Source organism: Uloborus diversus, chromosome 6 (assembly GCF_026930045.1).
Source record: "Uloborus diversus isolate 005 chromosome 6, Udiv.v.3.1, whole genome shotgun sequence".
Classification (NCBI taxonomy): Eukaryota; Metazoa; Arthropoda; class Arachnida; order Araneae; family Uloboridae; genus Uloborus; species Uloborus diversus.
The window spans coordinates 41,503,113-41,521,005 of NC_072736.1; the positions used below are offsets into that span (position 1 = coordinate 41,503,113).

At 32.9% G+C, this 17,893-nt stretch overlaps 1 protein-coding gene across 1 annotated transcript in view; it reads left to right on the forward strand.

The window, feature by feature from the left end:
* The window catches only part of LOC129225183 (toxin-like protein 14), a 168,586-nt gene extending 152,558 nt beyond the window's left edge, over positions 1–16,028 (forward strand). The window contains exons 2-3 of the mRNA XM_054859748.1: positions 464–569; positions 15,815–16,028. Of these exons, the coding sequence (XP_054715723.1) occupies positions 464–569; positions 15,815–15,920 (212 nt within the window). The 3' untranslated portion in view covers positions 15,921–16,028. The remainder of the gene's footprint in view (positions 1–463; positions 570–15,814) is intronic.
* The last annotated feature ends 1,865 nt before the right edge of the window (positions 16,029–17,893 follow it).

Here is a 17,893-nt window from a genome sequence, read left to right on the forward strand (position 1 = left end):
ATTGACACGGAAATTTTCGTAAGTCTGGCCTAAATTGACAATCAGATTATATTAAGCAAAACTTCATCAGAATGCAAAATTTCTACGTTACTCTAATTCCCATCATTTGAGATTAATAAGAAATAAAAATGCATAACGTTATGCAATGTAAATAATCTATACTGGTGAATATCTTCCATAAAATCTATTTTATTACCACATCCAGATTAATATTTCTTTTTTTTTTATGGATATGCCTCGTATTACTTATTCTAGAAAATCACCAGCCATAATATGATGGATGCAAATTTCTTGGCCATTTCATTTCCATTGCATTTGTCGAAACAAGAAATCCAACGAGTGGGGTCCTATTGTAGTTCGTGATTGCGAAAAACATAGTTTAAATTCACGACTTCAAAATTCAAATGAATGCTGGATAGAATGCTTTTTTATGTTTATTATTATTATTATTATTATTTTTCAGGTTTTTGTGTAGGCGATTATGGCCGAATTCCAGTTGGGAAATTTATCTTAAGAAGTGAACCTTGTGAAAAGATAACGTGCAACCACGGCTCACGTCAAGGAGAAGGGTTAGTATTCAAAGAAAAAAAAAACACTGCAATTATCATTTGGTGTGTCATTTTCCAGAAAACGTAACTTTTGGACGCAAATATTTTTCAATTTCGAAATCTTTTCTTTTCATTCTTACATGAAAGTGCTACCTACTAGAAGTAACCATAACCAATGGCCGAGCTAAGTTCCAAATATTTTCCTCAGAAATTAAAAAAAATAATTATAAAAATGCCTTGTTCACGAAATAAAAAAGAGGAAAATCTTTTTATAGTTAAAAATCGAGACCAATTTAATATCAGAGTAGTCACTTCGTTCAGTGTGCAAACAATCAGCTACTTTAATTATTGGTGTATTGGTAAAAAATATAATATTAAGCTCTCTTAAAGTACGGCTAAATTAGTAGTTTCAAATGTATGTTAAAAATAGTATTTAGTAAATTTGAGGATATAAAGCAATTTTGGTAGACTGCCTATTATTGATGTATTTCCCCTCCATCAGTTATTTTCACCTCAGAAATAATGACATTGATAAAGTACTGTCACGGAGGTAAGATTTACAGAGGTGAGGAATCTTCCATTCATATATGCCTAATAGATACATTTTTCATGGAAACTTTTTTTTTTCTCGGTTGCTACAATCTGCACATGTTAAGCATATGAAAACATGTTCACTTTTTTTTACACTAATTTACATTCCTGAAATTCAAGTTTACGGAGGTGAGAAGTCACAACAACCACATTTAGTTTTTAAAGCAAAATCAACCTTCTTATTTTTCGAAAAAAATCCACAACTTCAACAATGGCTGAAAATAAACAAGGGGGCTTCCTTGTATCACGGAAAATAAAATTTGATGTTATTACTGCCACGCGTTAATGAGGAACGGCATTTTGTTTAGGTAACGAGGTGAGAATTTATTGTGTGACGTGACTTCTTGTCCTACTAAAACGAACTAAAACACAATGTTAAAAAAATTAATTTACTTAAACAATTATTATTTAAGACACTTGTGAAAGGAATATTCAATAAATAAATATATACTTTTAACTAAACAAGTTATTAAGCAACATAAGCAGTCACACAAGGTGTGTGACATGCCACAGAGGTGAGAATTCACATGTTGTGCACCAAAAATATACTAAAATAAAAATGATTATTAAAAAATTGTTTGCAGGGATAAATACCCTATTGGAAAAAAAAATGATACCGGAAAAAAATATACCGGCTTATGAAACACCGGAACCGGTATCATACTTCCGGTATGTCAGTATTTATACCGGAACCGGTGTTCCATAAGCCGGTATAATTCAGATCCTGGTATCCCATACCGGAACCGGTATTCCATACCGGAACCGGTATTCCATACCGGAACCGGTGTTCCATAAGCCGGTATAATTCAGATCCCGGTATCCCATACCGGAACCGGTATCCCATACCGGAACCGGTATCCCATACCGGAACCAGTATTCCATACCGGAACCGGTGTTCCATAAGCCGGTATAATTCAGATCCCGGTATCCCATACCGGAACCGGTATTCCTATAATACCGGTTTTCCATACCGGAACCGGTGCTCCATACCGGAACCGGTATTCCAATAACACCGGTATTCCATGCCGGAACCAGTACTCCATACCAGAACCGGTATTCCATACTGGAACCGGTGTTCCATAAACCGGTATACTTCATATCCCGGTATTCCATACCGGGAGCGGGGCTCAATACCGGAACCGGTATTCCATACTGGAACCGGTGTTCCATAAACTGGTATACTTCATATCCTGGTATTCCATACCGGGACCGGGGCTCAATACCGGAACCGGTGTTCCATTAGCCAGTATACTTCAGATCTCGGTAGTTCCTACTGGAACCGGTGTTCCATAAGCTGGTACTTCAGATCCCGGCACTCCATTTCCGAACGGTTGTTCTATTTTGGAATTTATTTGGTTCTTCAAATCCCGGTAGTTTTAGCCAGAGTTGTTGTTCCAACTTCAGTTGTATACCGATATTTATTTCTGGTACTGGTACAGCACATTTCGTTACTTCCTATCGCGGTAGTATATTCTGGTGATTCTCTAGAATGGTCTGTACTGACTTATGATGCGGGAATAGACACTGGTGCAGTCCATTTTGATGTTAAAGTGTACTGGCATTGCATAAGCTGGCACGGTGCATGGTGCCAGTAGCATACTGAAGTCACTAGAATACCAGCATTGCATTAGGTATATTTACGAAGCACAATATTTTAATGTAACATAATTAAATCAACTAAAAATGCGACTTATCAATATCCAAAACTTAAAAGAAGGGATGCGAAATTACAATATTAATCAAAGCTATATGTAGTGCATTATCGAGTAAATGATTAAAAAGAAAATATATTTAGTCAGAACAAAAATGTTTAATTGCAATATATTGTTATGAGTCCAGCCACTTCAAGAAATTCTTTAAATGACAATAGTTCTTGAGAAAATAGAGAAGATTTATTTACGACAAGAAATATCGTTAGCAACTGCTAAATTAACCATAGCAATTAGGCAAATTCCATTAACACCGTAAACTCAATGGTCACACACGTATTTAAATCACAATACGCAAAAACAAAGCATAAATCTGAGCATGATACGCAAAATCTGAGCATGTTTGGCACCTCTGTTTTGTGCACAAAAAGTGCACTGTACAAACAGCACACTCTGTACAGCTAAATTGTACAATACTTTTCATATGCAATCACCAATGCTCAGACTTAGTGCACTTTTTTACATAATGTTTTCATTGTGTAGAGACTACTTTTTGTCCGCAATATTTAAAATGAAAAAAAAAAGAGAAACTGAAAATTAAAATTTCTTAATTTTAGCATGTTTATTAACAATAAATTTATTTAGGAGAACATATCAAAAGTATTGTGCAGTTTTTGATGAAATATAAGAAATTCTAAAATAAAGCCTGTCGTGGAGTGGAAATCATCTTTGTTACCAAAAATCTGTTTATTACTCCTGAAATTCAGCAGCAGTTGTTACAACTGTTACTGCAGTTGTAACTTTTTATTGAATACATTAATAAGTTAAAGTTGAACAAAATATAGATTTTAACTTACTAACATGTATGGCAAGAATGTCCTTCCTACCAGGAATGATGATGAACCCCCTCCCCCAAGCAAACAAGACCCCAAAGTTGAGGTCAATAAACCCTTTAAAATGTCTATGGCATAATCTGGATTAATAAATCTGGATCACTGTGTTATAACCCAAATTTAATGCTCTTTCTTGCCACAAAAGGTTTTCTTGTGCATGCTTACAATATAAAATTATATAATCAATGGTGATGCATTAAAATTTCATAATTTAGAAGCAAAAATTTCACACATTTAGTATGCATTATTAATTTAGACAACAAAAAGTAAATAAGTGCCACATTATAATTTTTTCCAAATATTGTAACATTCGAGTTCAAACCACTTAAAACTACTATTGTGTAGATGTTTATTCACCAATATTTTTCAGCTGTTCGTGTCAGTTTTGTTGCTGTATAGCATAGAAAAACACAGTGTGTTATCTATATAACTCACAGCGTGTTACTGGTTTCCATGGTTTGAAAATATATTTTGATATCTATCAGATATTTTCAAATTTAAATAATTAAATGTATTGTCAAATTGTTGCTGTTTATTTTCCTACATTATTCTTATAGTATATAGATTTAAAATTAATGTTTCTTTCAGTACTTATACACCCAAACCTGTTTTTATGCGGTGGATGGGGACCACATAAAAAAAAAATCCCATTAAAAAAATATGTTCGAAACTTCACAAGTAGCTATAAAAGGTTGTTTTTGCAACACAGTTTAAAAAAAAATGTGGTGGATAGGGACCGCATGAAAAAAGTCTCACAAAGAAAATAACCCCAAAATTAAACAAAATCAAAGTAAACCAAGTGAAGATAATTTTGCAGACTCCTGAAAAATTTCCTGAACAAGGAAATTTTTGGGAGATCAGTGACTTCCCATCAGGATGCCCATGTCCTCACTTGAAGATATTACCTCACACTCGTTTTATAAATAATTTTCATACACTGCACAAAAACAGGTTTGCATATAAATAAACATGTATTTAACGTAAAAATTTATTCACTTTAAATGGTATTAAATCTAGCTGATATCTACAATTTTGAAATATAATTTAATGTAAGAATAAAATATAGCATAACTACAGTTGATATTGACTATATTTTGGTTATTGACTATAATATTTATATACTCTATGAAACTGATTACAAATATACAGACAAGCCTTGTAAAGAATCACAGTATCATATACACAAATATAATGTTTTATGTAATATTAATACATGAAAAGCTGATTTAAAATCATAAGTTATATTAGCTTAGTTTTATTGATTATTGCTTACATGTGTTTTAATGCTTATATGTAATTTAAAATTAATGTTTTACAATAAATTTTATTAAATTCAATTGAGTTGCTTTCGCAACAACAGTAAACAAATTTTACAAAATTATAAATTTTAGAAACTGAAAAAAAAAAAAAAAAAAAACAATACCAGTCAGGGTTGGCCGATTGGACCCAATGGGTTTTTTTTTAAAATAACCCATTTAAAAAACCCATTATTTAGCCCACTTTTCGGTTTTTTAAAATTTTCTGAGAAGTTTTTAAAAAAAAATTAAATATTTTCACAATTTAAACTTCTTTTTTATTTGTTCTTCATCACAGAAAGTGGACATAAAAAATTAATTTTGAACTTTAATAGTATTTCTTAACTCTTAAAGGCATTAAAAAACTACTTCAAAGATTTTAAATAAATATATTTAACTTTTTTCTTCAACTGGTCAATAAATAACTCAAATTGTCTTGACTAAGCCCTGTCACGTCTGATTTTCTCAATATTTGTAGTTTGTACAGAGGAAACTACTCTAGCTAAAAGGCTCTTTCATTTATTGTTATTAATTTCAAATTATTTTCTGCAAACCAACACATCACAAATCTCAAATAAACAAGGTATATTTTTTAGAAGATAACAGGCATTACAAACGGTCAGACAGAAAACAGAATAGGATGTACAGTATTTTCATTATCTTATGAAAAAGTTTAATATTTCTTACTCTGTACACATAAATAGAAAATAATTTGTGGGTCCGAAAGTCATGCAATAAGTCCCTTGCTAGCACTTACCTTGGGTGGAGGGTATTGGAGACCCTCTCTCTCCTTCAGCAGCATATTGTAATTGTAGGGATATCAACAACTCACTTGACGTGGCCTGACAAAGTAATTAAATTGGTAGATGCTGGCATCTTTTGGGGCTAAGTGCAAAGACCCATAACAGAATGAAGTTAAAAAATGCTACAGGCCTATGTGAACTTAATGTAAATACAGTAACACCTTTAGTGAAAATACAGGGTTTTGTATATATTTAATTTGAATTATTGATCCTGTAATATATAAGTCATATCTTCTTATAGAAAATCTTTGAATAACTTCGTTTATTGACGTAGAGTGGATAAATGAGATGAAAGTTAATAAGGTTGAAAATTAAAAATTTTATTTCAATTTTTTAATTATTATGACAATTCTTCTGATTACGTGATAAAGCAATTAAATTGATAGTTGCCGGGGTCGTAAAATGAAGTCGCAAAAGCACTACAGGCCTGAGTGCTCTTAATAAAAACATAATATACCTGTAAGGAAAATATTGTGTATTTTCATTAAGAAATTTGAAACCTTGACCCTGTAATGTAAAAGTTCTCTGCTAATGGGAAATTTTTTAAGAACTTGTCGTGCACTGAACAAGAGTGGATAAATAAAAGTGGATAAATTGGAATGAAAATTTATATTTTTAAGTGACATCAGTCGAATCTCCATAACTCCAATATTTCTTTATCTCGAAGTTTTCATCAGGTCTCAAACATTTGAGACTGTTGTGGAAACTTCCCGTAACTCGAACGTTTTAGCCGGTGCCTTGGGACTTAAGTTATCAAATTTGAGTTGACTGTATCTATATTTTTTAATTTTCACGATAATTCTTCTGATGACGCATGCCTCAGTTTCCGATTATTATCTTTATAGAAACATATATTGACAAAAACAAATTTTGAAAATCAATACGCGTGCATTTGGAGCCATTCATTTGTCTAACGCAGACAGTAGAGTCCCGGCACTTGAATGATAATCTGGCTGAATCTAAGAAACGCCCTCAGCAGCAAGGACGGATTCAGGAATCCATTGAGGGACAAAAATGCGCTTTTAGAACTTCAATTTTGGAAAAATGGCAAGCCTATGAACCCTCTCCCTCACCATAATCCAGTATCGTTTAAAATAGTCCTTTTGGGACAGCAGTTTTGAAAAATTAACAGAGGAAAGAGATTGAACTTCATTCCCTTACCAAAGCCTCCTCTTAAACATTACCAAAGATGATTTAAAATCGCGCTTTGAAATTATTCCAAAAATCTTCTGATTAAAAAGTTCCATAAAATTTTTGGCAGATTAACGAAAAAATACTTTTGAAACTTTAATGCCGAAAAATTGCCTGTAGAGTGCTTCCCTTGTATCCGTCCATGATCAGTAGGGCAAAAAAACCTCTACTAGCAGACTTATTGATAAATACCCATTAACAATACATTTATACTGCATCGACAAAAAAATTATTTTTGGATGCCCGTTAAAAAATCATGAACAATAATGCAGAACAATCATTCAACAGAATTCCAAGATTCTGGAACGGAAAAACTGCGTGAATTCAGCAGAATCCAGAGTATTCTTGAGAGAATTTTCTGCTTATATGGGGAAAAGAACCCAGGACAAAAAATAAATAAGTAAAATAAACCTTTTTTTAAAAAATGAATCGACGAAAATCATAGTCCGCACAACCAGTCTTGCATAATACAGACGAACGCGCGAACGGCGTTTGCAGAAAATTTTTGGGTCTGCAGAATGTTTTTCAAACTGTTAATGAAAAAATAATAATTTTTTTAAAGAGAATTTTAAAGAAAAAAATCCTAGTTTATTTCTGGTAAAACCTTTCCCCAAAAGCCTTTTAAAGCACATGTGTCAAAAAATTAATGATTTTAGCAGTTTTCTTCAGTTGGTGAAAAATAAGAACTGTATGTTATTGTAAAAAAAATTGATTTAAAGCACTTTTTTTTGTCTCTTTCATATTTGAATATAAATTTAATTCTTTATTCACAAGGGTGAATTAGGAAAAATAATTATTTGCAGAAAATTATCCAGTTAGGATTTGTGTTTGCAGAAAGCTTTTCATTTTATCTAAGTCTGCGCACAACAATCTAACAGTGGCCTGAAAACTGCACAACCTATGGTGTAAATGTCTATTTACTTTGCACGTTTTAGCTAATTCTCTGATTTGTTAACATGTCCTATTTTCAGTAACTTATAAATTAAGTCATGGATATTTTCTATTTGTTTTGGTAACACACATCTCATTTTCCTTACTGATGTGTACAGTAAGTAGAACTACTATTATCCAAATTTTTTCCAGAAAACGAAAATTAAGACAGAAACTAACGCAAAATATTTGTAGAAGTGATTCACAAAATAAATAATCTGTCTAAGCGCTTTTCCTTCTGTGTGCTAGTTAAACGCTAGCTCACACTAGTCACTTTGACAGAGATATCCAGCAAGCAATGATTTTCATTTAGAGTACAGTACATCCTTACTGTACATAATCTTCGGCACATGTTACTACACTTCAGGGTTGGGTTTTTTGCCGGCAAAAAGGTATTTTTGCCGGGACAGTGGAAAAAACCATGGCAAAAATGGAAAAAACCGGCAAAAATGGAAAAAACGGCACAAACCTAATTGCAAATAAGTAGCTTTATATTGTTAATCAAGAAATAGTGACAATATAATATAAATAATGCACTTTAATATTTTAACTATGTCTCCCCATGTTACTTCTAATTTATAAGGTGAAAAATAAATTAAAAAGAAATGTTAGGATTGCAAAACTTAAGATTTTAAATGTTTGCTAAAACAATTTCTTCAGAATGAGCCAACTTTTACGTCTTTTATTTTATAGTTGCATCTTGATTAAGTATAATACTTTATATAGATATTTAGTATTCTGCAAAAAATGCTATAATAAACAATCTAATTACATTTTCATTGTAAGTTAATTATTTGTCTTAGATGTTACTAACTGAAATTTTATGTTAATGTTTAAAAATTTAAAAGTAAAAATGCTCCATAACTTTAAAAGTAAGTTAAACCTTAAATTTTTTTTTAAACAATAAAAATAATTGAATTAAAATTTTATCAAAATCTTTTCATGCTTTTAACTTTTATATAAAAAGGAAAAAAAAAACTGTCCGTAAGTTGTTAACACAAAATCTATTTTTGCCACTTTGGCAAAAACTGGCAAAATCCTATATTTTGCCGGGCAGTAAAAACCGTGGTTTTTTCCGCCCTCGGCAAAAACTTGCCAACCCTGCTACACTTAGCATGTAAAAACACTCTACTTTCATTTGATAAAGAATTTAAAAATAGTTTTTCCCCCATTTCAAATACAAAAATTTATTAAAATAGAATTTCTTTTCGGAAGAAATTCATTTGTCCGGTCTACTGTAATTGAACATTGACCAATTTGTAATTTTTCTTATTTCTATACATTTGAATTCTTAGCCTTATTCTGCTTAACTTGCTTCTTTTAGGTACAGTTACTTCTGTACAAAAGTTACTGCTACTCAACTGTGGTTTTATTTTTGTTTAAATCATGCAAAAATGTTTGGTGATAAATTTTACTTGACTGTATACAAAGAACACCGAAGAAATATCCCCCAAAAATAAACAAATGTGAAAAAAAAAAAAAACAGAATGAAACGAATAAAATAAAAGGGGGCTTTACCTAAAAAATATAAAAGGAACGTAACAAAAATTGCTTGTGAGCGAAATGTAAGATTTTTTTCCTCGTTTACTAGCGACGAAAATCAATATGGTTAAGTTCTCGGGGACTTATTTAATATGCTAGAATTAACTCAGACAAAAATTAAAAAGAACAAAGCTTAAAATTAACAAATATTTTAAAAAAATTAACTTTATATTAGCACCTTAAAGAATGAAACAAGGACAGCGCAACACTAATAAAGAAATTATATGACAAAAAAATTGCTAGAAATAATAGTAAGAAAAAAAAAGAATAAAATTTTTTCGAAAGAGACATACTGAATTGAATGAACTAAAAAAAAAAGAATAAATTAAGGAAAACGTGGTGCAAAGCTAAGCAACACAGTAAACAAATCGACCGCGTGGCTACGTGTTCGGTTGAGTTGAAGTCGGAAACTGATTCGTTAGGAGTGAAAGAAATATGAAGAAATGATTCATAAATTATTAAATATTAGAAAATCTAGGACGAATACAAATTAAAAAAACTTCGTTAGGCAAACCGCTGGGATGTAAATTAATTTCGTGCCAATCTATATATATAAAACGCTTATGCGTGGCGCAAAACGAGCCTTTATTTCTTTCGCTCCGTTGGCAACAACCCGCTTTATTTACGTACGATCTTTGTTTACGTTCTGCAGACTCGCTTCTATCGTTAGAGTTTTGATTTTAGAACGAGTGTTTTTAATCACTTGAATATAATTTTCAAAGAAGAGAGCAGTGGACTTGGGAGTCTTTAGATGTTTCCAACCACATTTTTGTATATACAGTGAAGCACCGTTTATGCGATTTTGAAGGGACTATTTAAAAAATCGTACAAATGAAAAAACATATACTTGGTAAAGGTTAATGTATATTAGACTCTCCAGGGACCAATTTAAAAAATGTATTATTAATTAAAACGTATAAAAGGGAAACGTATAAGCTGTGCTTCACTGTATTATGTTATTCCAGATAGACTAAATGAATTTATTGAACAATTCTCATTGCAAAACATGTCACTTAGTTTTGCAAAGCATTGAAGTTAAGAACTGAACAACAATGACAAAGTAAAGCAACAAATTGAATCGTGAAGACCTGAACAGCGAAATATTTCACATACTTTTGCAATGGCATTGATGTTAAGAACTGAACCACAGTGACAGAGTAAAGCGACAAATTGAATCGTGAAACCTGATTTTACTGCTAATGTTTTCATAAAATCATTTTGACCCTGCTTTATTTATAGCCATTAGGAAGGCTAATCTAACATGAAATTGTTTACGTTTGAATTTAAAAGGCATATTACTATGAGATGAAATAAGTGGTATATGAGGTATGACATAAATATTAGTGTTATATAATAATCACTAATTTTTTTGCTACAATAATATTTTTCTTCAGTTTTATAATTATCAGTCTTAGGTCAACCCTTTTTCTCCAGTAAAGTGCATGATTAATCTGTAAATGTGTTCGGAAACACTTGCGGAATTCTCTTGATTTGAAGTACACATTGTGCATTTGTGCACCTTAGCCTATCAGCAGCATTTTTGACCGATCTGAGTTTAGATTTTTCATCCAGGGCCAGATTTGGAAATGTGGAGGCCCCTAATCAGGGTTCGAAAAAAAATCATATTTTCGAAAATATCTTATACATTGATATATATTCGAATATTTTGATACATATATGTATATATCCGATATTTTCCACCCGTGAAAGTTAGGTTATTTTGTAAAAATTTTACTGTGGGGGCCCCTTTGTTGTGGAGGCCCCAGGGTAGTAGCCCCGCCTGCTCTCCCCTAAATCCGGCCCTGTTTTCATCTAAAGACTCCGTAGCCTACTGCTCTCTTCTTCGTGAATTATATTCAAGTGCTCTGAAGCCCAGTGACTCAGTGGTAGTGCTTTGCGCTACCACGCTGCAGGTCCGGGTTCAATCTCCTGGTCGGGCATGATTGATTCAGCCATTCATCCCTTCAGTGCGTCAATAAAATGAGTACCAAGCATGCTTGGAAACTAAACCCTGGGGGTTCTGCATTAGGCTGACCTCTTAACAGGAACATCTGCCTAGCTCCCCAGAGCAATGGTATGCTTTTTGATAGGAACTGTAAGGGGAAATTAACTTTAGTTTTGTTGCAAAATAAACCTTAAATTATCTGGCATACCGGGAAATTCATATTTCCGGCATACTGGTCAACCTCGCTTTTCGGGGTAATATGGTATTAAAAAATCTAGATTAAATTGATACTCGTTTCAAAATTCCCTCGTAAGGCTTCATACTGGCATTTAAATTTCCAGTGTGGTTAGTTACAGGTTTAAAATTTTCTAGTACGTTTAAAAACCACTATTAAAAATCCAGATTAAATTGATACTGGTTTCAAAATTTCCAGTATGTTTAAAAACCGGTATTAAAAAATCCAGAATAAATTGATACTGGTTTCAAAATTTCCAGTATGTTAAAAACCGGCATTAAAAAATCCAGATTAAATTGATACTGGTTTCAAAATTTCCAGTATAAATTGGTACCGGTTTCAAAATTTCCAGTATGCTTAAAAACCGGTATAAATATCCAGATTAAATTGATACTGGTTTTGAAATTTCCAGTATAAATTGATACCGGTTTCAAAATTTCCAGTATAAATTGATACCGGTTTCAAAATTTCCAGTATGTTTGAAAACCGGTATAAAAAAATCCAGATTAAATTGATACTGGTTTTGAAATTTCCAGTATAAATTGATACCGGTTTCAAAATTTCCAGTAAGATTTCATACCGGAATTTAAATTTCCGGTATGATTTTTTTTTTTTCCGGTACAAATCATACTGGGTCCGGTATCATTTGGATACCGGTTTTAGGAATTTTTTCCAATAGGGTAGATACATTTTTGACGAAATTAAAAATCATTGTTAAATGACTTGTTCTTGAAATTTTTTACTGTAAAAGCCGTGTGACAGAAAAGTTATTATCTGACCATCGATTAGATAGAAAGGCTAATATCCGGTTTACAGGCGGAAATGGACGTATCTATTAGTGTATAGGGGTGTTAATTGGTTTGTTTTAGATGTGCACTTTTACATCTCTATTATTTAGCCTTAGTTTTGTAAAAGTGAAAATTAGCTCACAGCAACATTTTTTAAATCTAAAGTATATTCGATCTATATTCTCACGGCAAAAGTTAATTGATTTATTTATTCACAACAAAATTTTGAGCTTACCATTTTGCTTTTACGTTCCTGAACGAAATGAATATATTTTCTTTTTGTTGTTTCCATGGTAACTACTTTTGTTTCCCCTTATTTTATTTCTGAAAATGCAATAAATGAATAAGGCACTAGTGACATTATAAAACGCGTGCATCAACATCCCATCGCTATTTTCCCATCTTCCCTGCTAGATTCATTCAGATGGAATCGTCTTTACTTGGCAGATTTCCAGATTACATACAATCCGTGGTCAAACAGTACACTCTTTGAAAAATGACCCATATATAGAATAGCCAATGATCGAGTAATGCACATGTTTCAACAATGAAACTCACGCCACGGCATGATCATTTGATAATATGTTTTGGTAATGTTTAACATGCGGGGAAAGGCTTTATTATGACAAGGCTGTACTCGATCCGGTAACTTTAACAGTTTTACTGGTAACACTGTGTCATTACAGGTGAATGGAGAAACGAAAAAGTGGTCAATAATGGACGCTACCTACTGGAGCTCACGGTTAATCCACTGGAGTTAGGGTTACAATAAGTATCTTCAAACAGGCAATGGCTTCGTTCAAATGCAGAAGCAATTTTCACCCATCATACCTTGACGGGCGATTTTCTAGTATTTGTATAACTACTTTCCGAGTAAAATGACGGTAGTCCATCCATAGCAGGGATGCCACCTAATGGTGCAGACTGCGCCATTTAAATATTCCGAGGTGGGTGTTTTGAGGGGCATTTTTCACTTTTTAGGAGGGCTCTTGCTTTTGGGGGGAGCGGTCTTCGCGATATTTAGGGGGTGCGCCCTTGCTCTTAAGGGGCACCCCTGATCCACAGGATGCTTCTGACCAAACCAGAATCACCCTCCCAGCCAGAAACATTTGATATCCTAATTTCGCCTCAGTTAATCTCAATCACCTCACTGCACTTGATTCAGTTCTCGGGCCTTTCAAGTGAACGGAGAAAACTTATTTTGTTAGGAAAAACTGAGGCAAAGTCATACAGTAGGCCTACAGCCATACTAACATCTCTTGATTTCGTATGGAGAAAACTCCCGATTATCAAAGGTCGGATTGTCCGCGGTTCGGATTATTCGCAGGTTTTTTCACATTTTCGTCAACGACAATTTCGTCATGACGTCGATCCGAAGTGCAGTGCTACCATTTTCGTGAAAAATAAGGGTCATACCAGTGTCAATTAAACTGTTAGCCCTACTTGCTCGCCTTTGCATGTAAACTGCTTTCAGTAGTGAGCTTTAACTTTTACATATTTTTGCACATTAAAATGACGCCCAAGTTAAAGCTGTCTGGTTGTCTCCTTTAGAAGCGCGTGGATTGCGTACCGATCATCTCCGCGTAAAATGGAACTCTGCGTTCGCGAGAAGGTGTGGCGAAGTGCCTTCTCCTGGAAAACGGACAGTACAAACAACAGCAAATACTCAAATAACTGATGTAGCATGGAGTTGAAGGTGTTTTCCGTTCATGTCAGCCTCGAGATTCAGGTGTGAAATGCTTTGAAAAAGTTTGTAACATTTTGCCTGATTTTAAGGTGATAGAGATCGTATTTATAAAATTGGAAAGAGTAATCCTCTTGTACGAAGTAAGTAAATATATGAAAGCTCTGTATTTATCAATATATTTTAGCTTAACCCTTAATTACTGGCGTTGGGTCATGTTGACCCAACATCAGTGTTTCTTATAAAAGAAAACGCGCGCCAGCAGCTAAGGGTCAGAAATGAACTGCCTTATTATACATTCTGGCACTAAAATAATTAATAATGATGAAATTTGTTTTGCTATATACCAAGGGTCAAAATCACACACTAAGTTCTACTAGTAGTAGGCTTTGCCTTAACATTTTGAAAAAAGCCATGGAAAGGAAATGAGCTTTAACTTGCAAATTACTAACGTGTCAAAGCGGATTCCCATCCCCCCCTTTGTATTTTCATTATTCAAAGTTGTAAAAGTTGTATTTGAATGAACCAAAAAGAAGATTTTAAATACAAAATGAGAGGTTTTTATTTATTTTTAAATACAGTGAAACCCCGTTTCAATGAAAGCAATGCAACGAAATAACCGTTTCAACGAAATAAATTTGCAGTCCCGATTCAATTTCCTTTGTATTGCTTGAATTCTATTACAACGAAATTCTCGTTACAACAAACAAAACTTGCAGTACTTTGAAGTTCGTAGTAACGGAATTTCACTGTGTTAACTTATGAAACACAATTGCGTGGAAACCTGAAATTGAAGTAAGAAAAAAAGAAAATGGAGGTCGAATAAAAAAAGAAAGAAATTTACTACTTGTTATACTTTTTTCTAGCATAGTTAAAAATATATCCTAAATTAGGGTATTTTTTGTGTAATTCGAGTCTTTTTAAAAAAATTTTTGATCAAATTTTTTGAATTGGCCTTTGTTTCTATTGAATTAATATGATGTTTGTTTTCATCCCACTCGTTGTTAGGGGGAGTTGTAGTTTTGTAAAGATTGACAAAAAAATAAAAAAATAAAATACCTAATTAGTTCAACTCTTCTAAACTCTGAAATCTTTATGTATATAATACCAAATTATCGAGTACTTCTGACATCATCAACAATGAAACTCGCTCCACGGCATGATAATTTGATAATATTTTTGGTAATATTTGACATGCAGGAAAATGCTTTATTTTGACAGGGCTGAACTGGATCCGGTCTCTTAACTGTTTTACTGGTAAGACTGTCATTTCAGAAAAATGAAGAAACGTAAAAATGGTCAACAATGAACGCTACCTACTGGATTTTAGGGTTAATCCACTGGAGTTAGGGTTAAAATTTCAATTATTAAAGTATCACATCACAGGCAATGGATTCGTTCAAATATAGAAGCAATTTTCACCCATCATACCTTGACGGGCGATTTTCTGGTAAAAGAACAGTACCTTGGAGTTACATTTATGATAATAGAGTTGGATGTTCCATTATTCTATAGGTTGGATATACAATCCCATTGCATGATTATGTTTGGCTTAAAAAATATTCGATCAGGGGATGTAATTGACCTAGCTGTATTTTATATATGGTTCTGTTGCCCCTGTTGAAGAACATGTTCTGTTAACTAATTAATTTTGCTTAACGTAGGAAAAAAATATAAACGTAACATTTCTCACACTCAAAAACTAATTTTAATCTTTCAGATGCGGTAAGGTCATGGTTTCAAAAGGTTCCGGCTGTAAATTGATAAAGAAGGAAGGCAATTATCCCAACTGTTGTCCTGATGTAAAATGCGAAACAAATATATAATGTGACGTAGCCAAGTTTCAATTCTAAGAAGAAATTAAAATTTCTTCTCCATCAGAATGTATTTTTTCACAGCAAAAATTGTTAACAAAATAAAGGAAATTGACTTTTCTTTTTTGTTATTATTTCTTTCTATTTGAGTCTGTGATGAGATTTTAGATTTAGAGATTTCACGTTTCTTCGCTTATGTATGTACGTTAACGCATCAAAAAGGAATAGAATATGTTACATTACTAATGTGCTACCGATGCTGAAAATATACAGGTGTTCATTATTTATTTATTTATTTATTTATTGCGTACTGGATATGTTACTGAAGCAAAGGAAAAGAATATGCTGCTCTGTTCATTTTCAAACGAACCCGTTTTCAACTAACAAAAGTATTTTACACTAGTAGCGTCGTAGCGTCACTACAAGGGGAGGGGAAGGGGTAGACCTGACGAGAGGCCATGTCAGCCAAGTCGGAAACTAGGGGCCCAGGCCTTGGAGATTCGGCGTTACTGACACAAAGAAAGGAAGAAAAAAGAGGGGAGGGGGACTCCGAGTAAGAGAAAACAAAGATTAAGCAAAATTTCCTCTGTTGGTATTTATTGTTGTGGCACTTAAAGTAGAGTTAATTGTTTTCCAGCAAGCAGTTTTAATTTTTTCTCTCCCTCTCCCTTTTTTACTTCTTTTTTCGCTTTTATTTCCACCCCCCTTTTCTTTTTTTCCCCTTTGTTTGAGGGGCGAGAAGGGTACGGCGACAAAACTTACAAGGGGTTCACCTTGGCTCTTTGCGGCCCTGGGGAAGGGTAGGGATTGTTCACCTTGGTGTGACACCCACCTAGAAAGGTCTTAAGAAACATTCAAAAGTTGATAAAAAATATAAATATTTTAATTCTTAAAAGTTTTCCAAATGTATCTTAAATTTTATTTCATCTACTCGTATTTCGTATTAAAATCTAACGAAAATAGAGCTCTATACTGCTGGGGAGGGCGGCTACGTATTCGTCTAGAGCAAAAATTCTCAATCCCTGGTCTTCCGGTTCGGCACCGGTCCACGGGAAAATTTGACCAATGTTCGGAGTTTTTAATTGTCCTTATTAAAAAAAATTCTTCTTCAAAAAATAATAGCAATGACATTTACACGATAATTTTACGCTAGTTTTAGTGTTTGGTTATAGCGCAATGAATTTTTTTAATTTTCTCTGATTTTTTCTTAAATGCTTACTTATCCTTATACAATAAGTACAACAAACTACCTTCAAGTATAAATATTTTGGTAAATAAATCATAAAAAAATATTGCAATTAACTTATGTAACAGTTCTTTGGATCATTTCATCGTGACGAACGTAACATTCAAATATTCTGTTTCGTTGCATAACATGAGTTTTAAACGTCTAATAATCATTTAATTGTGTTTCGGCGGAATTTTGTGAAAGACTAAAATTTTGTGTAATATTCATGCAATACAACACAGTATAAATCGCATAAATTGGTTTTTGAAACTAAATTACTATTGTGTAACGAACGTAACATTTTTGCAACTTGAACTTGCAACATGAAATTCAGCTCTCAATTTCGCTAAAGTTTAAGTAGATATTATTGTAAAAACAATGCAATGCGTTAATTTTATTCATTAACTTTATTTTTCATACAGGAAAATACTCATTTTTCTTATAATGTGACAGAAATGAATGTTTCTTCAAAATACGACGTGGGGTGACTAACGTAACTCTGAAGATGAATCATTTTAGAAATAAATTCGTTTTGTTTTTTAGACCATTATGTGTTTAAATATTAATTAATAAGTAAGCACTGATACTTTGTCTTAAAATTAACTCTATCAACAAATTTTCGCCATGGATTAAATAAATACTTTTTTATTGGCTTTGTGCTAAATTTATTATTTTTTCCTCTGTTTTGAAGTGACACTCTTTATGCGAGATCTTTGAATTTCTGATCCCCAAACCATCAGTTTAAGAGCGTAATCCA